Below are 23,974 nucleotides of genomic sequence, written 5' to 3' on the forward strand. Positions count from 1 at the left end.
GTTCACATACTCAGGCATATGGGACAGGCCAGTGACAAGTCCAGCACATCAAAAAGTATTTGGGAATTTGGGAATAGATATTTATCTAATTAGGTAAATATTTGGGTATTTGGGAATAGATATTTATCTAATTACGCATTTTAAAGGGGACTTGTTGACCAGAACAGAGACTGACCAAACCAGGTTGACCTTTACATATCAAAAGGGGCAGATAATAAATGTGCTATGTTAATTTTAATAAAAGACCACCTCAGCCTTTGAAGAGCCAACCTAATTAGTAGTCAAAGAATGCAAATTAGGAAATTTCCTGAAGGGTTTTATGACTGCAGTTGTCCGTAGCCAAAGGAGCATTATCCACCCAGAAAGACAAAAGCAGATCAAAGGTCTAATAAAACTGGCCAATCAAATTGCTTATCCTGGTCATCAATGAGAAAAAAAAGGTATATTAGGAATGGGATGTTTTGGCTAAGTTATGACAGGAGAAGCTGGGTTCTCTGAAGGAGAAAGAAATTTCCTGTCATCCATCTTGTATGTACCTCTGTTGACTTTTGTGAAGTCTCAATAAATTCATCTTTCTCTGAGAACTGGGTCGTTGCAAGGATAACTCGCATTATAGTAATAATTAATTAATACTACTACTACTATTATATCACTACAAGCAGGAGGAACTATTGAGCATAGAGGAATTTTCCCATCTCTATTCACAATGAAAAAAAATGTTTGAGTTTAGTTATACTTTGAAGACATCTCTTGTAAACACACAAATAACTTTTTCTTCTCTGTGTAGGTGGTGAAGGTATTTGGAAGTAACATATCACACAAGCTGCGCCTGTCTAATGTCAAGATCTCAGATGAAGGGACCTACGAGTGCCGCGTGTTGGATTACAGCGATGGGAAGGGGCGGCAGCATCGTGTCAAAGCCTTTCTCCATGTGGAGCTGGAAACAGGCCGCCGCGGTGCTGCCTCTCACCGCCAACAAGATACCAGCACTCACCGCCACTTTCAAGTGAAAGAGCTGAAAAAGCGAACGGCGGTGCCTTGTGAGGAATGCCAGGTCTAGACTTTGGGATCAGCGGGCCCCCAACAATGATGTACAGAGAAGTGCATGAAAGGCTTCCTTACCCTTCTCCATCTGAAAATTGTCGTCAGCTGTCTCGGACTCGAATATTGAGTGGAGATCAGTGACTTTAAACACAAAAACCCCATCATGTGAAAACTTACCTTTTTCTTGGTGAAGGGCGTTTAGGATGCCCTGACAAGACTGTTATCCATACGGACTAAGATTGGGGCTTATTATGAAGGTGTCGTCTTTAATAGGCTGCTTTTCAGTGTTCTTTTACCAGATCCACCAACATCCTGTGATGGTTAAAGTATTAATATATAATTGAGTCTTTCTGTTTGCTTAGTTACCTGAGCCATGTAGCTTCATAGATGGCACCAGCACTCCTATTCCCAACATCGGTGTTGCATAGCCATTATCTGGACTCCAGCTGTCGCCTGTTCATCAAGGGACACAAAAGCACTGCCAAATCGTCATTGCTTGGTCATCGATCGCCTACAGTTCACACTTATATACATAGACACAGCAACAAAAAAAAAACATCAAGACTTTCTGGAAGACCTTCCAACATGAAGTCCGTGCTTCTAAACTTGTCTCTTTTTCTTAAATGTCAGGGGAACAATCAGAACATTTCAGGAACAGAGTTGTCTGTGCAGAAAGGGTCATGTTCAGACGGTTTTCTTCTGCTTTAATGAAGGTTCTAGGATTTTTCCTAAACTGACTTTGACTGGCAGCACAAAGAGCAATGAGTAGAAATGCAACGAATCAGATTTTAGACTTTAGGTCTACTGGTCTTTAAGGCCACTGTTACCAAAGTGGCCCCTTGATCTCCACCAAATACTTACCTTTGCCTTGGAGCAGAATCCCTTGAAGCATTAGGCCAGTTTAACACTGGCTCCAGCTTGTATAAGAGTAGTGTGAATGGCAAGGTTGCTTTCGGCGAGCTTCGTTAAAGCTTTAAGAGTCGGTTCACACTGGGGCGACACGACTCCTTACTACTTCGGGAGGCGACTTGTCAGTCCTGTGCACCACGACTTCGGAGCGACTTGCAGGGACTTCACATAATTGAAGTCCATGGAAGTCGCTCCGAGGTCGCCCCGAAATAGTACAGGACCCTTTTTCTAAGTCGGAGCGACTTGTGTCGCTCCTATTAGAACGGGTCCTGTAGCGGTCAATGGACCGCGACTTGTCAGGCTGACAAGTCGCCTGACAAGTCGCGCTAATGTGAACCGACTCTTAAAATACCATTCAGCTCCAGTTTATAAATATTGAACACAGATCCTAATGGAAGGGCTGATTGCTACTTTAACCACTTAAGGACCAGGCCTATTTCTGACACTTGTTGTTTACAAGTTAAAATCAGTATTTTGTGCTAGAAAATTACTTAGAACACTCAACCATTATATATATATATATATACATTTTCTTTAGCTGAGACCCTAGAGAATAAAATGGAGATCGTTGAAATACTTTATGTCACACTGTATTTGAGCAGCATTCTTACAAACTCAATTTGTTTGGAGAAAATGCACTTTTTTAAATTAAAAAATTAAATAACAGTAAAGTTAACTCAATTTTGTTCTATAATGTGAAAGATAATGTTACGCCGTGTAAATCGATACCCAACATGTCATGCTTCCAAATTGCGCACCTCTCCCGCCGCCCATAAAAGTTGATCCTGCGGCAAATCTGCCGCTGGGACCACTTTTATGTAAAAGTCCGCCCGTCCTGTAGGAAAATACTGGGGTTATGGCAGCTATCTGCTGCCATAACACAGGTTTTTAACGTCAAATACCGACGTAAAACTGCGATGGGTGGTCCAGAGGTGGTTAAACAAGCTGCTAGCAGGCTTCAGCACTTCTTGAAGCTTGTTGTAAGCCTGCTAGCAGCTTGTCTAAAGAGGCAATCAGCCCTCCCATTAGGTTCTGTGTTCAATATTCACAAACTGGAGCTGAATGGTACTTTTAAAGGTTCAAAAAAATAATAAGGTCTGCAAATGCTTTGTCAAAGTTTGCTGATCACACTGCTCTTATACAAGCTGAAGACTGTGTGAAACTTCTTCCTTTCCTGTGTTAGCTTGGGTGAAGGACCAAATCTTTGAGAGACAGAGGTTGTTTCTGGTTAGAACCTCAGACAAAACAGGAAGTGAGGCCGTGGCTGCTGGGACTCCAGGAGACCACATAGGTCAAAGCAAAGTAATTGGGCATGTGAGTGGTGGTGAGAACATTTTTGCAATGGCAGTCTCAAGGAAGATTAGAGGACCTAAAGTCTTTGTTTTTGACAATAGATCCGCTGGTACACTAATACAGTTTGCCAATAAGAAACAATACCCACACTCTACTGCTCTAATAAACCATGTATTGCTGAGAACTGCTGAGAACCGGTGCTCCTGGCTGGGTTGTTCACTCTCAAAAGTATAGAACCATGATGAATATAAACTGGCTACCCGGCATGTTCCAAAATTCAAGTCTTTATTTGCTACATGTTAAAACAGACAGTGGATACAGCGAACGCGTTTCGGCCGTGGTGGCCTTCATAGCTATGAGGAAGGCCACTATGGCCTAAATGCGTTAACTATACCCACTGTTTGTTTTAACATGAAGCAAATAAAGAACTGAATTTTGGAACATACCGGGTTGCCATCTTTTGTTCATCACAGTTTGAGTGAATTAGGTTGCTGTGTATTGATGTATACTTTTTGAACGAAGTCTAAAGAACGATTTTAAGACAAACTGAGCCATAAGCCAGAGATAATGTACAGCCAGTCCCCGGGTTACAGACAAGATTCTGTAGGTTTGTTCTTAAGGAAAATTTGTATGCAAGTTGGAACAGGTACTTTTAAAGGGTAACTTCACTTTCGTGGGGAAAAAAATTATATAGCCTATACAATTACGACACAAGTCATATTGTAATTGAATGGTATTAAAAATCACCTTTCCTTTTCAATCTGCAGCCGCTGTAATTTTCTGAAAATGCAAAGCAATATGCCTACCTGAAGGTGTATGTGTACTGAACACACCCCAGAAACATAATTTCCTGCTTGTGTGATTGGCTCACCAATTTTCCTAGAAGTCTACACTAAGATAGAAGTCAGATTTCTGGCATCCCCTGCAACAAAAATGTCATTTTTGGTGAGATACTCCCAATAGGAAATCACGTCTAAAGGGATGCAGGCCTAGCCGATTTCCTCATTAGTGCTCTGCAGCTGCACAGCTGAATGATAATTATGAGGCCACTCCCATTAGACCCACTTGGCACTGAGGAACAAACAGGGATTTCTTCAGGAGAACAAAAGGTAGGAATCTGCAACAAAAGTTGTTATAATCCTTGCAATGTACATAGATAACCCAGACGGGAATGTTGTTTTTTCAACAAAAGTGGAGTTGCGCTTTAAGTGTAACTCCAGCCAAGAAAAATAATCTTTATGGCGTAGGGAAGAGTTAAAACCCCTGTAACGCTGGTTTTGCTGTCAGTGCCCCTATTCAGTTTTCACCTCACTTTCTGTCCCTTTTGACAATTGGATTTTGAAAATGTTGGGTTGCCGTGGAAACAAGGATTGGTAATAAAGCTTCAGTGAGACAATTTTTTCACATGATAACTCCTACAGGAGTGAATTTCCCTTCCTAGGGGTCGATTTCCTCTCACTTCCTGTTGTCTCCCTCCATTTGTAAGTATGAGTCGTATGCAAGTCAGATGTTTGTAACTCGGGGACTGCCTGTCGTAACCTTTCCATTAGTTACCACAAAAACAGTTGGTGCTTGATGAAAGTTGGTCCTTGGCGAACTTGCAAGGTTATATTTATGGAAGCAGCCACCATTGACTTATATTTGTGCAGGTTCCAGTCATCCTACCCCAGGCTTTACTACTTAGTAAAGTCTCGTACACACGCAACGATTGTTGGCCGACCGATCGGCCGTCTTTTGTCCAGTGTTGTTGTGTTGGTTGAAATGTGCTCTAGACTGCACACAAATTTTCTCGGCCAACAACAACCAACTTCAGAAGTGATGTCATGTGCTGGTTTACTTTCCGTGTGCTTTTTCTTCTCTGAGCATGCCCAGTCTTGCTCATTTGATTTTTGTCTGCCGAAATCTGTACTGACTGATGGAAAATCGGCCGTTCTGTTGACGGCCAACAAAAATTTTATAGCATGCACACCAGATTTTTTTCGGCCGAAAAGTCGCAGTCGGTTGTCGCAAGCATCATACTAACAAGCCGACAATCGGCCGATCGGACGTTGTCCGAAAATTCACGGCCAACAATCGTTGCGTGTGTACGAGGCTTTAGTCACTGACCTGTTTGATTCAGGATCAGGATGGAAGACCCGGAGGTTATTTTTATCTTCAGTTGCTCTGTAGTTATATTTCAGTAAGCAACCTTCTGAACATAGAGGACATAGACAGTGGTACCTCTAAAGAGTGGGGGGGGGGGGTAGGTGAAAATGAGTTGCCCATGGAATCAGTTTGGTTAATGTGTTTCCCTAATTTCCAGGGAAAAGGGGCAAGCCAAGATCAAAGATGGCGCAGTGGAGGAGATTTGCTAAAACTGGTTAACTCAGAAACTGGTGCAGCTGTGCATAGTAACCAATCAGCTTTTTTTTAACTAAGCTTTGACAATAAAACTTGGAAGCTTATTGGTTTCGAAGTAGAGCTGCACCAGATTTTGCACCGTGCGGTTTTAGTAAATTAACCCCAGTGATTATTAAATTCAGAAACCAAAGTGGACAAATAACATTATCATGCTGTGCTCAAAAGCAGTTGGTAATGCTTAAAAATAACCTGTTGCAAAAGAATACCAGGCACTGTGATTGGGTTCCCCTTTCTGAAACTGCTTTTTGCTTGCCTGGTTACAATGCCAACATACTAGTTTCAGTACTCAAGTGTGCCGGTCAGGTAAATCATTGTTCCAGGTCAAATACTCATGGGCGTGTCGGATTTATCAAAGCTGGAGTAGACAGAATCCGAAGACGTTCTGCATGGAAGCCTATCAGCTTCTATCTTCAACTTGTCCAGTTACGTTTTGAAAATGAAAGACAGAAGATGACTGGCTGGCATGCACAACTGCTCCAGATTCTATGTGCCCCAATTTGGATAAATTCCTCTGATAGTATAGGAGTCAACATTTTTAGAATGGGAGAACATTAAAGGCAGCCTCCATATTTCTCTCTTTACTCCTAATAAATGAAGGTGTGTCTATGGCAACCAAATTCCAGCAGCCTGTTGTCTAGCAAAGCTAGAGAATGAAATCTGGTTGTGTTGATTCTTATTTTTCGTTTTAAGCAGTTTTTAGCTTCTGTATATGGACCTTAGTATTCTAATATATTCACACAAAAGCGTAATCAGAGACGACGGGTCTGACAGTCACAAGATACCAGGAAGGTCTTTGGCAAGCCAAGGTATTTATGACCAAGAAGGGGACAGATGCTGGAAGTTTGCATGAAGAATAAAATATTGGATTTATGACCAATCCAGAGATGCAAGTTTATCTGCCTTTTTGTCGAATATTATAACAACTTGAGTGATTTGCTGCCTAGATGCCATAGCTGTGTATATGTTGCTGTAGCGGACACTATGGAGTTGACCTGCCGTGTGTATGCATCAATCTCTGCTGCAATACCCTTGTGGAGGGTCCAACCTACACACTGCTAAACCCATCAACAGAGACCTGTCTAGATGTGACCATAAGACAATTTTGTGGCCATGTTCTCTGCTCATGAGATGCCGGTGACACCTCTCTGGATGTAAATAAAGCTGATCATTTGCCCAGTCAGCAGTTTGGTTGATTTGTTTCAGCAGAAGAACTTCAGCAGTGTTCTTGTACAGGAGATTGATAGCGACTGCAAGGCTAATTTATTGTATTTTATTCCAAAAAGTGATTTAAATATATAAAAATACACAGTTCTTGAATACAGGGCATAATTACAAAATGACTACAGCAAAGCAGGGGATGGAGATGGCACATTTCTCCAAAAAAAAAAGGGTAAGTTAGCGTGTTTTAGGACTGGTGTTGATGGGAATTTGTTTACATCAGATGGGCTTGCAAGCCTAATGCCTCGTACACACGCAACGATTGTTGGCCGTGAATTTACGGCCAACGTCCGATGTGTCGGCTTGTTAGTATGATGCTTCCGACAACCGACTGCGACTTTTCGGCCGAACAAAATCTGGCGTGCATGCTATAAAATTTTTGTTGGCCGTCAACAGAACGGCCGATTGTTCGTCAGTCAGTACAGATTTCGGCAGAAAAAAAATCAGATGAGCAAGACTGGGCATGCTCAGAGAAGAAAAAACACACGGAAAGTAAACCAGCACATGACATCACTTCTGAAGTTGGTTGCTGTTGGCCGAAAAAATTTGTGTGCAGTCTAGAGCACATTTCAAGCAACACAACAACACTGGACAAAAGACGGCCGATCGGTCGGCCGAGAATCGTTGCGTGTGTACGAGGCTTAAATGCAGGCCCGAAGAGCAAATGTGCCTGTTCATGAATTCTGAATGATCTCAGAAGCATCTCCAACTAAGGACAATTGATGCCATGGACACAGACCCTAATGGGACTAATACGGTTTTTCAAGGACAGGTTTGTCTTCTCCACTATGGAAAGGTTGCCAATATATAAATCACAAGTCAGGTTCACCAAAAATGGCTTCTGCATGGTTCTGTCTCCACCTAAATTGTTCTGGGATTTTTGAAAACCCATGAAGAGTTCTTCTGAGCTCCAGATCCCCTTTTAGTCATAGCCAGTTTCAGCTGTCCTGGATTCTCCATATATTCCTGAGCAAAATCCAGCATTAGGTGGCTGACAGTCCATGAGATAATCTTTTTCAGCCATGACTGGGAATAATGGGAAGATATTGCTCTGCTAGGCACATGTTGAACAACTGTGTGTGGTAGCTAATCCATCCGGGGATCCTCTTAAAACAAGAGAACATGGATTACAAAATCCAAGTAGCTTTGAATTTATAAAAATCCAAGCAGCTGCACCCCACAATGTAAAAAGCTGAATACACACCTCTCTGGCAGGTGGCGTGTAAAATCTTCACTCTTTTCCAGAGCTAGCAGCAACACTACTATCCAACATTTTGGGTGCCCCCCCCCCCCACTGAGCACCTTTGATCTTACCATTGGCCACAAAGGCCCTTTCACAGAGACGTTTGGATCGGGATGGATGGGGATCTGTTCCCTTTCTGTCCAGATTGGATTGGATGACTGTTGGGTATAAAAGGACAGGCAGTCTGTTTACATGCGGCCGCCCATAAAGGAGAACAGTCTGTGTCAGTGTCTGCATAAACAGAGTGGACACTGACCTATCATTAGCCTGCTCAGTGGGGATCAGTGGACAGATTCCCCTGCTGAGAAAGTGGATTGCAGCCGCAGTGTGTCGCATGCGAAAGGGACCTAACTCTTAGATTGTAAGCTCTAATGAGCAGGGCCCTCTGATTCCTACTGTATTAAAGTGTATTGTATTTGTACTGTCTACCCTCAAGTTGTAAAGCGCTGCGTAAACTGTCAGCGCTATATAAATCCTATATAATATTCCTTTATAGGCGTGGTAGGTAGGGGGAACCATGGCAAACAGTCTTATACACACCCAAAGTGTTAGATAGTAGTAGTGCTTCTAGCTCTGCATGAGAGTGAATATTTAACTCACCACCTGATGAAGAAGTCGTTTTCCACTTTTTCTTTTCCGGGGTGCTGCTGCATAGATTTTATAGAAATAGAAGAGCAATAGGGTGCTGCTATTGACAAGTGTCTCCTGAAAGTGAAAGGCGCTTGATACCTCCTCGTCACAGACTAGAGCTGGCCAACATGTTCCCCTATCCACTCTATACAATGTGGATAGACGGATCCCACTTCTGGAGTACTGTACTCTGACAGCCGCTGGTGATGGCGGTCAGAACACCTCCTTAGTGGCTGCATCTGACTGGATGCAAAAGCGGTTTGGCCGACAATTTTCTGCTCAGCTCCATCAATTTGTTAATTAAAGAATATTGGACAGGAGGGGTCCTCACCCATAGACACAAGGTTCCATGATTATGCCCTTTGTTGGATGAAACGCATTGGAGTGGGAGGTGGACAGGCGAGACTGTGGGGTTGATTTATTAAAGGCAAATATACTGTGCACTGCAAGTGCACTCGCTCCATAGCTTAGTAAATGAGGTAAAGCTTCACTTTGCAAAGAATACTCAATCACATGCAAGGACAATCAAAAAATACAAATAAATAAATAAAATTGCTTGTACATGATTAGATGATAGAAATCAGTAGACCTTCCCCTCAGATCTAGAGTAACTGCACTTGCAGTGCACAGTATATGTACCTTTAGTAAATCAACCTCTAAATGTTGTGCATCCTCTAATTATATTAAAGTTGGTTTTACTGTAGCCTGTTAATTTCTAATTGACAAGAGGTTCACCCACTAAGTGAACTTTGGCTGGCATATCAATAACTAGCTGAAATTCAAACAGTGTGTGGCCAGCTTAAAGTGATACTAAAGGCTCTTTTTTTTTTTTTTTTTGTTTAAAAATAAAAAACATGTTATACTTACCCTCCTTTTCTCGGGTCCCTCCTGGCCCCTCCCTCCTGAGTGCTCCCACAGCAAGCAGCTTGCTATGGGGGCACCTGAGCTGAGATGCTGCTCTGTGTGTCCATTGAGATACAAAGCCAATGCTAGGCGTCGCCCCGCTTCTCATTGGCTCAATGAATAATTGACAGCTGCGTGAGCCAATGGCACCCACTGCTGTGTCTCAGACAATCAGGAGGGAGAGTCCCGGACAGCCGAGTCTCTGGCGCAACATCACTGGATCGAGATGGGGTTTAGGGAAGTATTAGGGGCTGCTGCACAAAGAAGGTACATAATAGAATGCATTAAGATAAAAAGCCTTCTGCCTTTAGAACCACTTTAAGATAAGCATGAAAAAATTAAAGTTGAGAAAATGTCAAACTTCCTTCAGCCGGCCGGCCATACATGGATTGAGCAATTCAGCAGGGACTGGCGGAATGGGCACCCTGGTTACAACGAGCCTGTTGGGTTTTCCTGAACTATTAGTGCTGCCGGCAACGCTATTTGTTGTGTTCTGCCGGTAGAGAAAGCTCCCCAATGGCAGAACACAAAAGCACTGCAGGAGGTATTAACCCATCAACACTGACTGTGTTGATAGGATAACCAAGCAATTTTCTTATTTTCTTTCCTTCCACCTATGGAAAATTGCTAAATATTTAGCTTGCCTTATATCTATACTTGTGTCAATGATTCAGAAAGCATTCCTACTATGATCGGACTTTTACATCTCCACCCTGGAGCTGATGGTTCTAAGCCTTTAAGTAAGCTACTTTAGTCTTGTAGAAAAAGTACTGCAAATACTTTGTAAAAGCTTGCACATGGATTTTCAGATGGGTATTTATAAGCTAAAGTCTGTGTGAACAAGCTTTACCGCTCTCAAAAGCTCCAGGTGCTCATTTTGGGTATGGGTATGCTCACCACAAAAATCAATGTACTTATGGTGCTGTAGAAATAACTAAGCACAGAAATCCAAGAATATTCTGTTTTAAGTGCATCTACATTTTAGCCCAGGCTATGGTGTTCTGACTCCTGAGGTCAGGCTGCCGAGACTATTGAAGTGACCTCATCCACACCAGCTCGATTTAAAGGGCATATTTCATAAAGGTTCAGGAAATGAAAACTGTAGGCGTTGTTCCGGCTGTTTTTGTTCACTATGGACTTTAACGGCACAGCATAGTTTACACCACTTAGTTGATTTTTATAAAAATATGAATTTTATTATACTTAGTTAAAATGTCACTTAGCGACAATAAAATACAAGTATGACAACATATTAACAATAAACAAAGCCATCTCCAACATAGAACAGCCCTGGGATTCACCCTTAAAATCGATGCGGGAGAGTAAAACCCCCCCCCAAAATCTGATAGATGTACCCTAACTCGCAGGAAGGAACCACTAAGTGGTAATGGGTAGCCAACATCGACAAGGTGACATCAAGTTTTGACACTGCATTCTACATGTTTCGCGCCCTAGCGCTTCTTCAGGAACATGTCAGATGGGCCAATCAGTATCTTCATTAAACTTGTTGCTATTTACAAATTAATAGCCATCAAGATGAGCGTAGCTTACTCTGTAGATGAAATATTCTGAGCGATGATGAAGCCTCATTAGACGTTAGTCGCATTACTGGGTAAGTAATCCCATACAAATTGTACTGAAATTGTCCAATGGCTGTATAATCTGATCTCTGAACCTCCTATGCGTGCCTCTAGGATGCTTCTTTTAGATAAGGGTCACCATATATCCATCCATCCATAGGGTCTCAGTAGGGCATAGTCCCTGTTAGTCCTGTCAGAAGCCTTGACAGGACTAACTGGGGCTATGCCCTACCGAGACCCTATGGATGGATATATGGTGACACTTATCTAAAAGAAGAAGCATCCTAGAGGCACCCATAGGAGGTTCAGAGCTCAGATTATACAGCCATTGGACAATTTCAATACAATTTGTATGGGATTACTTACCCAGTGATGCGACTAACATCTAATAAGGCTTCATCATCGTTCAGAATATTGCATCTAAAGAGTAATCTACCTTATTCTTGATGGCTATTAATTTGAAAATGGCAACAAGTTTAATGAAGATACTGATTGGCCCATTTGACATGTTCCTGAAGAAGCGCTAGGGCGTGAAACATGTAGAATCCAGTGTCAAAACTTGATGTCACTTTGTCGATGTTGGCTACCCATTACTACTTAGTGGTTCCCTCCTGCGGGTTGGGGTACACCTATCAGGTTTACTCTTCTGCATCGGTTTTAAGGGTGAATCCCAGGGCTTTTCTATGTTGGAGAAGGCTTGGTTTATTGTTAATATGTTGTCATACTTGTATTTTATTCTCGCTAATGTGACATTTTAACTACCGTATTTATCGGCGTAAAACACGCACTTTTTCCTCCTAAAAATGGAGTAAAAAGCAGCAGTGCGTGTTATACGCCGATATTAAACAAAAAAAGAGAAAAAAGGCCAGGAAGCATCGCCGAGAGCAGAAGGGGCGGGCCGGGCAGAGGAGAAGGAAGGACAAGCTGTCATAAGAGCAGAAGGGGGCGGGCCGAGGAGAAGGGAGAACAAGCGAGCGCAGTCATCTGAAGTCCCGCCTATGACAGACGTCACACGTCTCGGCAGAGGAGGCGGGACTTCCGATGACTGCGCTCGCTCGTTCTCCCTTCTCCTCGGCCCAGCCCGCCCCCTTCTGCTCTTATGACAGCTCGTCCTTCCTTCTCCTCGGCCCGGCCTGCCCCTTCTGCTCTCGGCGCTGCTTCCTGGCCTTTTTTAAAACAGATTTGGATAGTTCTAATGGCGCTTGCGAGGCTGCATAAATGGAAACTGCGCTTGCGAGGCTGCATATATGGACACTGCATATATGGACACTGCTGATGAGGATGCATTGCTGGACACTGCTGATGAGGCTGCATTCATGGGCACTGGTGAGATGTCATTTGATTAAAAAAAAAAAAAAGTTCAAAGCTGTTTATTTTAAATTTAAGCTTTTTTCCTGAAATTTCTCTCCAAATATTGAGGTGCGTGTTATACGCCGATAAATACGGTAAGTATAATAAAATTCATATTTTTATAAAAACCAACTAAGTGGTGTTAACTATGCTGTGCCATTAAAGTCCATCTTGTTACTTTATACTTTTTGAACTGAAATTTAGGATGAGGCACTGATTAGAATTGTGGTGTCCATAGTTGCCACCCTATGGTGACACTTATTTAAATTCTGTTTTTTGTTCACTGCAGGTTTGCTTCAGGGGAGCCACACCTCCACTATTCTTTTTATCTACTTTTACCGATTCCCTGTAGAAGAACAGAAGATGTAATCGATTTTGAACAGTTATTGACTTAATTAGCTAATTTAATGATCATACAATTTGTGAATGAGCTTTCTCAAGTATAAATGTTGTTGGGTTCTTTATTTTGTGACACATTCTGAAGGGTATCCAGCGATCCATAGCGGACACTGTCCATTCCTGTTCATCTTACAAATTATTTCTGCTAACAGAGTAGCCAGTGTTGCAGCTGATGATTTTCTGATTATCTGATTAGGTCACTGTAGAGTTTCATAATGTGTCTCTCCTATAGGAAGGATATTGTAGGTCATCATGCTTTCTGCAGAATCCAGATCACCTGCCTGCAGGTGATTTACATGTTTCCTTGGGAAGTGTAGGCAGTTGGTTCTTGTTACCGACTAATGTCACTGCAGCTTTTGCAGCAGAAGATGAACGTTCTGCGTGTACTCATCATGAGGTTTGCCTTTCCAAGGAAGAGATACCAGGGAGGGGTGAGGTGTTTCTGGAGGGCTTTGCCATTCACACAGATACAACCAAACAATATCTGGATCCAGCTGTGAAAGATAAAGAAATGTCCTACAGGGAGAGAAACAAAGATTACTCAGTGGGCAGTCTGTAGCTCAGTCTAAAAAAAGTACAGGCAAGTGGTAAATACAGAATAGGAATGACATGTTCCTGGTAAAAGGCTTGTGCTTTCTGGTTATAATCCCTCTTTGAGAATGTTGTGATTCCTTGTGAAATAACCACAACTTTGCTCTTAAAATGCACATGTAGGCAAACAGCTAAAAAGACGTATAACATATTTATTATGAACTGCCATTAAAATGTTACTAAACCCACAATTGTAAAATCAGTCTGTATATGCAGTAAAGCATGCTTGGTATACTCATTGTGGAACCTAAAAGGTTAATCCTCCACATGGTGTAAAAAGGCTGTATGATCCTGTCGTCTCTGATCCTCTCCTTCCACTGTCCCCAATCCATCTCCTGATAGTGCAGAGTCTTGGGGGCAAGCTGCACATTCGCAGTTGGGTGTGGATTGCTAGAGAATTTTTTTTTTTCCTGGGGGGGGGGGGAGTGCATGTGATCAGCATAGGGCCAATCAGTACTATCTAGACAGAGGGTCAGGGGTCCTGCAGCCTCATAGGACAATCAGTGGGAATGAAAACTCCTCCTACAAGCTTTAACCGGTGCCCTGCTGGACAATGATTGAAGTCACAAGACTGCTTCAACTGCTGATGAGAAAAGATATCTAGCAGTTTATATTTACTAAAAAAAACAATTGCATTTCCATGTCCTCTGGGACACCAGAATGCAGGGTCCTGGGTTTAGTAACACTTTAAAACTGTAATAAATTTCAGTTTTTTATTTGAGACATCATTGTCAGATATTATACACGGCCCCGACATTTACTTATCTACAATGTAAGATCAACTCTATACTCTCTCCTCTAATCAGCAAGTTTTGCTTGCTGGAGATTCAAAGCTATAAAGTCCGATTAGGTGATAGCATTCCCCATTCCTCTCCCAGTCTGATGTATAGGGCAGGGGTGCTCAGCCTTTTGAAGAGCGAGGACCACTTAAGTGATTTGGTAACCAGTCGTGGGCTAAAATGAAATAAAATGGTTCAGAATTTAATTTTTTTATTTTGAAGAGCATAATTTTAAAGAACAATCAGGATCATCATTTTCCATCAGACCAATCACCGTTGGATGTTTACCCACTATTTTGGGTTTGGAACGCACCAAACCCGCAGGATATAATAGAAGTCTATGGCTCAGTGCAGCACTGCGCTGCACCCACAAAGCAGTGTGAAAGCAGCCTAATGGCGCTTTTCCACTACATGGAACCAAACAGTTCGGCTCGCTTTTGTGCTTTTTCACTGCTGGTACCGCATGGTATGGTGTACGAACGGTTCGGTACGGTACGGTACAGCGGCGCTTTTCCACTGCATGGAACCGAACGGTACGGCTCTCAAAAACAGTACCACCTCGATTGTGGTTCCAAGAGGTACCATATCCCACAATCCTTTGCATGCAGTCACTACTAGCCACTGATTGGTCAGAGAATCCCACCCACCCGGTTGTTATCCCACCCACTTAACTTTAGCACTACTTTAGTGGAAAAGCAAACCATAACGAACCGTTCCAACACCGTACCATGCGGTACCAGCAGTGGAAAAGCAAACCGGGCCAAGCAGGGCCGAGCCGGTACTTGCAGTGGAAAAACTATGTGACTTTTTAATAAACTGACCTTTTTGTCTTTCAGCTGGCTGTTAGAAAGGTTCCTGTCCTAGGCAGAGTGATACCAAATGCACTTTGCCTGAGACAGGAGCTAGCGCTACAGAGGAAGCCTTATGCAGCTCCCGCTCCATCCACTCTGATGCTCGGGGATGGCGGTTTGGCAGCCCGCAATCTGTGCTTGTCAACCCGCCATCCCAGAGCATGAGATCGCGGGACACATCAGAGAGCGGTTGAGCACCCCTGGTGCAGGAGATTACAGGAGGTTACTACGATTGAGGTACTATTTAAAAATACATCCAAGTATAATGAATAAAATACATAACTGGGTTAAATGGGCATCATTTACATTAATTTACAATTTCTAAAACTAGCCTTTGGAATAAATGGATAGGGTAGGTATTTACATTCTGCTGCTCTAGGCAATGCAGTATAAAAAAAAAAAATATAGAAAAAAAATAGAGATCAAAAAGCAGTACGAGTGTTAGTCACCTTTTTTTTTTTTCCTACAAATGCCTTCTGGCTGCGTCAGCAGCTTATGTTCAATGAAAGTTCAAAGACCCTAAAGATAGGCTGAATTCTGTTGACGATCAATAAAAAAGGTTAAAGCGGGCCATACACTCAGATTTTTTTTCCTAAAATCTAAAAGAGTCCTTCGTCTAAGCTATACAGCGTGGATAAATGAATCTGCAGAGCTGGCTATTGTATTATGACAGCTGGTGCTTGTTAGAATACTTGAACAGCAACTGTATCGGATTGGATTTGGTTGACAGTTTTCCGCCCCTCTCCTGCAATTTTTCAATAAAAAGGGTCTGGGTGGAGGGAGCCGACAAAGAAAGTTTAATTATTCATCGGAAACTGGCTGACAGTTGCTCAGTGTACGGCCAGCCAGCTTTAGCCAAGAGGATCAGTGAAGAACGTAAACTGGTCCGAAATAGCAAGACTCCTGAATGCCTCTGTATTGTGACGAAGAGGCAAAAATGAGTATTCTTACAGACTAAAACTATAAAAAATTTGATTTTTTAATTCCCATAAAAAACATTTCTCTGATGTTCATTGACGGACACAGCTTCTGGTATTCATAACCATTGGGTTATACTGCCCTCTACAGGAGTAGGACACTAGGCAGAACAGAATTCTGGTTACACCCATGGGCAGTCCCAGGGGGTATACTCCCTCTCTCTGCTATAGCCACTGAGTTTGGTTACAAGCAGTGCCAGGAGAATAATAACTCCACAGAGGGGTGGGTGCTATGTCCATCAATGAACATCAGAGAAATGGATTTTACGGTAAGTCAAAAAATCCAATTTTCTCTTTCGTTCGTTGACAGACACAGCTCTTGGTATTCATAACCATTGGGATGTCCCAAACATGAGGGGTGGGAACAACCAAAAACATTCATAAGGCTAAACGTTAGCTCAACCAAACAACTGGAGCCCACCTGAAAAAAAAAACCAATACACCCTAAATGAGGATCAGGTCCTCTTAAACCGCAGCCTGCAAAACCTTGCGGCCAAAAAGGAAGCATCCGCAGAAGCCAACACATCCACTTTGTAAAACTTTGTAAAAGTGTGTACCGAATACCAGGTGGCCGCCTTGCAAACCTGCGTCACTGACGCCTGATGACGAAAGGCCCAGGAGGTACTAAGCGCCCTAGTAGATTGCACCTTGACAGGGAAAGGAGTAACCTGACCCCTGATGGAATAGGCTTGAAGCACCGTCTGTCTGAACCATCTGCAAATGGTCGCAGAGGAAGCGAGGTTTGCCCGTGAGCACAAATAGAGTCTGACTTACTGAAAGACTCTGTAGCTGCCAGGTACACCCCAATTGCCTGGGCCACATGCAAGGCAAATTTCTTCAGCTGTTTAGGCCTGGGACACAGGGAAGGCAACACAATGTCCTAATTCAAATGAAAATCACCTTTGGGAGGAACGACGGACAGGGGCGAAGAACCACCTTATTTCTGTGAATCACCAAGTATGGTGAACGACAGGATAACGCCGCCAGTTCCGACATCTTGCACGCAGAGGTGATAGCCACCAAAAGGGCCACCTTCTGGGACAGAGTAAGCAGGGGAATCGCCCAAATATTTTCAAATGGAGGCTTCTGTAGACCTGAAAGCACCAAATTGAGATCCTAAGGCGGCAACGGAGCCCGCACTGAAGGGACCAAAATATCGGACACCCTGAAAAAAAGTACGCACAATGGAGTGTCGGGCCAAAGGTCGTTGGAAGAAGACTGCCAAAGCCGACACCTGGCCCTTGATGGTACTCACACCACACAATGTAATTCTTCCACGTACTATGGTAGACCTTCCTAGAAATAGATTTCCTAGCTTTCAACAGTGTAGGAATCACAGATTCAGATAAACGCCTATCCCTTCAGCACCTGGTGTTCAACAGCCAAGGCGTCAAAGCCAGCGACTGTGATGCAGGATGGAAGATCTGTCCTTGGGACAGCAGATCCTCCCTGAGAGGAAGCTTCCAATAAACTTCGAAGACCAGCCGCACCAGATAGGTGTACCAGGCCCAACGAGACCAGTCTGGATCCACTAAGATAAAGACGTATCTGTGGCGTCCGCCAGAGGATCCCTTGACTGAGCCACAAACCTCTGCACCTTTCTGTTGAGCCGAGACGCCAACAGATCCACCTCGGGGGTGCCCCACCATAGACACAGCTGATGAAACACCTCCAGATGAAAGGACCACTCCCCTTGGTCCAACGCCTGCAAGTTTTCAACCCCAGCAATGTGTACGGCGGAGAGGGCTGGAATGAACCATTCTGCCCACCTTAGAATGCTGGCTACCTCAAGAGCCACCAGGACACATCTTGTGCCCCTTGGTGATTGACATAAGCCATGGCCGTGGCATTATCCGATTGAATGCGCACTGGACAACCCTTAAGACGATTCATCCAATGATCCAGACACAGTCTAATCGCTCGGAGTTCCAAGACATTGATCGGTAGTCTGGAATCTTCCAGTGTCCAGATCCCAAGCAGAATGTTTGCCGAGGACGACTCTCCAGCAGGACAGGTTGGCATCCGTGGTGACCACTGTCCAATACAAGGGGAGGAAGGATTTTCCCAGCCGAAGCGCCGGATCCGACTGTACAGTTCCAAATACCAATCAATATTGACAAAACCTTCAGGCTTCTGCTAGAAAACTAAATATGAATAGAAGCTTCAGCTTTCAGCATGACAACGACCCAAAGCATACATCCAAATCAAAAAAAAGGAATGGCTTCACCAGTAGAAGATTAAAGTTTTGGAATGGCCCAGACCTGAATCCAATTGAAAATCTGTGGGGTGATCTGAAGAGGACTGTGCACAGGAAATGTCATCCCAATATGACAAGATTTGGAGTGTTTTTGCAAAAAAGAGTGGGCAAATATTGCCAAGTCAAGATGTGCCATGCTGATAAGACTGAGTGTTGTAATAAAATCAAAAGGTGCTTCAACAAAGTATTTAGGGTATGCACACTTATGCAACCATATCATTTAATTTATTTTTTTTTTTTACTTCCCTCCGCCTAAAAGATTTCAGTTTGTTTTTCAACTGAGTTGTACAAATTATAGGTCACATTAAAAAGGTGGAAAACGTTCTGAAATTATTTATCTATGTCTCATTTTGTACATCACAGAAACCTGACATTTTAACGGGGGGTGTGTAGACTTTTCATTTCCACTGTATCTACGTTTTTTCTTTAAGGTTCACTTCTTTGACGAGGATGCACCTACAGTATATTGATTTTTAACTCATATTCTTATTTAGAAGTGAAGCATGTATAAGGAAGACAGCTCCAGGCGTCTTCTACCATCTTGACAGGTTCAGTTCAAACAAAGTGACATACAACCGATACAACATAACACTGCCGCACAGAAGAAAAACCTGCCATACCTCCCTTACAGAATAGGAGGTGGGGGACAGACAAATGACTTAATACCTCCTCTCTTTTGTCCATTTATGTAACCAAAATGCTTTAAAAATGTCACAGATGTAGCCAGATCTTGAAAGTTGTATGTACAATGTGTACACAGCTGTTTTAGTCCTATTAGATCTCATCAGTGAAAGCAAATAAGCAGTACTGTCTCCATCTGTAATAAGTGTTCTTCTCTAGAACCGAAAGGATTATTAAAACTATGCCGATGAGCCGAAATTGCTATAATCCATGAAAGCAAGGCACGTTATCATCTGTGCCTACTGAGTTGAGTAATGATTTGTTTAGCAAGCCAACTGCATCTATGCATCATTTGGGACCTACTGGCTGTACAGTGTTCTAATAAAGAATCTCGAAATTAAACTTGTCTACAATGATATAAGCTAGAGCATGCCAGAACTTAAAAAAAACTGTTCCAAAACAGGCTGCTTACATTTGCAGGCAAATCTCATTAGATGGAATTGTACATTTAGTGGTATTAAATGTAGAGGCATAGGCAGGGCTGCTGATAAAGCAGTACAACTGGTCCTGTTGTACTGGGCCCAGGCCCCAGCAGCTAAATAGGAGGGCCAGGGGAAGCTTTATTGTTCATTTCTGCCTAAATTAATAAATGGATTTTACAAGACCCCAACCCTGCTTCTACTTGCTTACCAGTGCTTTAACCACTTGCCGACCGCCCACCGCAGATATACTGTGGCAGGCTGGTCTGGCTGCGTGAACCAACGTATGGGTACATCAATTCGCGAGAGCGATCCTGGGGGTGGGTGGCACGCGCCCGCCCCCACTAGGCAGTGGGGATTCCGATCCATGGGATCTGGGCACCCGTGATTGCTCCCCACTGAGAGAGAAGGACGGTCTGCTATTGTAAACTGAGCAGGCTGTGGTTCTCTCTGAAATGATCACAGAGTGCCTGTGACCCTCCTATACAGGATCACAGGTCTCTGTGTTCATTTCATTAGTCCCTGCCCCATACAGTTAGAAAACACTCCCCTAGGCTCACACTTAACCCTTAGATCATCCCCGAGTTAACCCCTTCCCTGCCAGTGTCATTAGTACGGTAACAGTGCATATTCTTAGTAATGATTACTGTAGTAACAACACTGGTCCCCCCAAAAGTGTCAAAAAGATAAACTGCAGCCCCTGGACCAGCTGGTCACGGCCTCCAGGTCACGGCGTAAAAGCTAAGCCCACTCGGTCAGAGTTTGCGACACCAGGGCAATGGTGAATACTGACCTCAGTGCCGAACCAGCCAGAGTGTACATGTTGCGGGCCACAGCCTCGGCCTTACTGTCAGCCGGATCCTTAAAGGTCGGGATTCTTTAACCGGAATCATGGTTGCCTTGTTCAATCTGGAAACCAGACGGTCCACCACCGGTGGAACAGTCCACTTCTTAATAAGGGACTCCTCATAGGGGTAACGCCTAGTAAAGCGCTTAGGAAGCCCAAGGGGACGCTTTAGTCGTCCCCACTCTTTAGCGACAATTCTGTCAAAATAAGCAGGGAAAGGGAACACCTTTGCTGCTTTGGGTGGCTTGTGAGTGTCAAAGGGAACCTACGCCTCCGTCGCAGCTGCGTCCTCCATCTTCAAGGTCTCACGCACAGATACAATCAGTGCTTCCACAAGCGCCTTTTAGTTCGTGGTTGCAGACATGGAGGAATCATCCTCACAATCAGAGGATTCCGGGCGCGTGGTTGCAGACCCAGCAGGGTCACCCACGTCCGCAGCGGCTAAATCAGATTCAGGATCTGAGGAGACAGATGAAGCAGGGGAAGACAGGGGGCACTTTATGCTAGCTCGTCGCCCGAAAGCCCCCTCCACCTGGGACACAAAAGACTCCAGGACCGCCGTCAGTGCATCGATGGATAGTTGGGACCCAGAGGGCCCCGCAGCCTCAGAGAGGGGTGCTCCAAAAGACTCCATGAGTCACCCCACAAAAAAAGTGTAAAACACTGCAAGGGACAACCCCCACCCCGCTGGCAGTACCACCTGGTCGCCAGACACAAGCACCAAGCTATCCTCAGCAGAGAGGGAAAGAACCCCACCACCCAGCAGAAACAGGCACCTGCAGGCACCAGGATAATCTGCACTCCACGTGCGCCGATCAGGAAGTGAAAGGATCCAGGAGTCAGCACCAGGGGATGAGAGGGGGCTCCCACTGCCGAAATTGCCACCCACAGCGCTCCACTGTCATGGCCGCCACCATTTCCAATTGCAAACCACAGCAAAATGGAGGGGAACCCGGGGGTCTGACCGTCCCAAGGAGGGGCCCACGTCCACTCCAAAACCCTCCAGGGGGAGAGGGGGGACAGCTACTTACCATACCAGGAACCAGGCGGGCACCGTTCCAAACAGAACCCCTCTCTATCGAAATGGAGGGGCTGTCAGCTAGGAGGAACGCTGCAACTCAGGCCGAGACCCGGTTGTATGCGACCTTGCGTTGCGTTTAACTCGCAGTGGATTGTAGATCTCACAGGAAAAATCCAGGAGAAAAAAATGTCTTTCTAAAAATAAAAAAATAAAATTGCCAAGACCAAATATCCCAGCAAGGAACTACGCAGAAATGCCTATAGCAGAGAGAGGGAATATACCCCCTGGGACTGCCCATGGGTGCAGCCAGACTTCTTTTTTCTGCCTAGTGTCCTACTCCTGTAGGTGGCAGTATAACCCTGAATAACCAATAACCGTCAATAAACCAAAGATAAATTATTTCCTAATCCTACACGTTTTAGGCGATATTCACCCTGCATGCAGCCGCGGACGTCAGCGGGGCATGCGCTCTGAAAGTCTGACGTCTAGTGCCGGAAATTCAGAGCTTCTTGCCGAAACCGCAGGCTCTCATGCCCAGGAGGGACGTCATCGCGGCTCTGACCACTTACATCCCAGAAGAAAGAACAGCCGAAGAGGTCAGCCCTCTCAGCGGTGACCAGGCGCCACTGAGAGGGCTTTGCTCTAAGGGGAGTATTTCATAATGTGCTAGTATGCGATAAATACTAGCACATTTATCCAGCAGGTTTTTTTTTTTTCTCAGCAGGTTTACAACCACTTTAATATGGGAAACCCATCAAGCACCTCATATATCTATATATTTTATTTAGAGTAAATGATAAGGAGCAGGCACGCAAGCAAATGATGGCAGAATTCCTGATTAGGAATCCTAAACATTTATCTAAACCCTAAAATAAAATCCTAACTCTACACAACATACAGTATAACACTGCTTAAATGCGAAGAGCCAGCTCACCTAAAGTGTTATAGCTCAGGGGTCTCCAACCCCCGGGTCGGGGCCTGGAGCTGGTCCGTGACCCATTAGGGGCTGGGCTATGGGCCGGGGGAATGGCAAGATACAATGCAGATCAAAAAACTTTCTAGTTTCTTCCCAATAATGGCGGTGGAGACCAAATCACCAGTGCTGACCTCAGACCTCTAGCGGTGTGTCTGGTGATACAGCAGAAGGACCAAGGTCTCATAATGGGCCATGCAGGAGACACCCTGCATTTAGGCCACTCCACACCATCCACTCACTGTGGCTACAATGAAGGGCTATTATATCCAATTGCCACACAGCAGGGGATGAGCGGTGGGCAAGCAAGTGAAGCTCTGCCCCCGTTAAAAATGAAGCCTGGTGATCTGAGGTGCTCGGTGAGCTCTGCAGTAATCCACTTACTGATAGCGTTTCCATAGGAGTGTCTGTGCAGTCAAACCTATGTACTAATGATCTGTAAATACAGCCCATAAAAAACAGATGTCAGCGTGGTGCCATCGGTTCCCGCTGCTGTCAATCAAATTCACTGAGCCAATGAGGAGAAATAAGAGGCAGGGCCGGGCAGCGGCTCCGTGTTTGAATGGACACAGGGAACTGCGGCTCGGGTGCCCCCACAGCAAGCTGCTTGCTGTGGGGGCACTCAGAAGGGAGGGGACAGGAGCACAGGCGAGGGAGCTGAGAAGAGAAGGATCTGGGCTGCTCTGTGCAAAACCACTACACAGGGCAGGTAAGTATGACACGTTTGTTATTTTAACCCAAAAAAAAACCTAGGACTTTACAATCGCTTAAAATGTGACTCTTTTCTCCTGCCAGCAGTAGAAGCCCATATTTTTGGCTCTTTAAAGTGGCACCATTGTAAGACATGTATGTGAGCTGCCATTGCTTGCCATCCATCAAAAATGTCAGTTTAATGGCTTTAATATTCGATTAACAGACCCAAAACAAGCAAAATGTAAATAATCATTAGAAAAGTGTCATAATTTGTTATCTTTATTTTAGTTACTTGTTGAAAGACTCAAAAAGAATTAAGGCCCCTTTCACGCTTGTACGACCTGAAAGTCACATGACTTGAAGCAATGCCTGCGAAATCTTGAGGTCTATAGACCTCAAATCACATCAAAGTCAGACCAAAATAGTGCAAAGACTACTTTGAAGTTGCACAGATATGAACGGTACTCATTGGACATCATGGGGTACGACTTGTCATGCGACTTTGCAGACCCAAGTCACAGGACAAGTCGCACAAGTGTGAATGGGGCATAAAGCCAAAGCACCAGCATGACAGCCAGAAAACCTACATACTGAACATTTCGCACAGCTGTGGTGGGTCCCATACTATTCTCGTGAAAAAATGAGAACTCCTAAAGTGGCCAGGATGCATCTTAAAGTGAACTTGAACTGAAAATGGGCATGCTAATTGTACCTAAGCAGTATCCTGAAAAATGCATCTTTTGTCTGAAATTTCTCTTGAAAAACAACAGTGCACTTCCTGGTATATGAGTGTGCCTAGGCACTCCTGCTTCTTCAGCTGCCAAGCCGTGCATCTGCAGTGTGAAATCTAAGGCATTGCTACCTCTGCTAGTATCAGGAGTAAGAGTAAGAATTAGCAATGTCACTATAGCTCTTA

General features: G+C 44.1%; 2 protein-coding genes across 3 annotated transcripts in view; one reads left to right on the plus strand and one right to left on the minus strand.

The window, feature by feature from the left end:
• The window catches only part of VSTM2L (V-set and transmembrane domain containing 2 like), a 194,154-nt gene extending 192,851 nt beyond the window's left edge, over window positions 1–1,303 (plus strand). Inside the window, exon 4 of the mRNA XM_082272021.1 lies at window positions 788–1,303. Coding sequence (XP_082128147.1) covers window positions 788–1,060 — 273 coding nt within the window. The 3' untranslated portion in view covers window positions 1,061–1,303. The remainder of the gene's footprint in view (window positions 1–787) is intronic.
• A 9,233-nt stretch (window positions 1,304–10,536) lies between these two features.
• Window positions 10,537–23,974, minus strand: part of TTI1 (TELO2 interacting protein 1) — a 55,160-nt gene continuing 41,722 nt past the window's right edge. Inside the window, exons 8-9 of one of the 2 annotated variants that reach the window (XR_014225893.1) lie at window positions 12,855–13,485; window positions 10,537–10,770 (exon numbers count right to left, since the gene is read on the minus strand). Coding sequence is in view for 1 of the 2 variants with exons in the window: in XM_082272014.1 (XP_082128140.1) it covers window positions 13,314–13,485 (172 nt within the window). In the remaining variant the exon portion in view is untranslated. Of the gene's footprint in view, window positions 10,771–12,845; window positions 13,486–23,974 lie in introns of those variants that run through there. The other variant, XM_082272014.1, reaches the window with a different exon arrangement.

The sequence above is a fragment of the Pelophylax lessonae genome (genome assembly GCF_965119305.1).
Source record: "Pelophylax lessonae genome assembly, chromosome: 11".
Classification (NCBI taxonomy): Eukaryota; Metazoa; Chordata; class Amphibia; order Anura; family Ranidae; genus Pelophylax; species Pelophylax lessonae.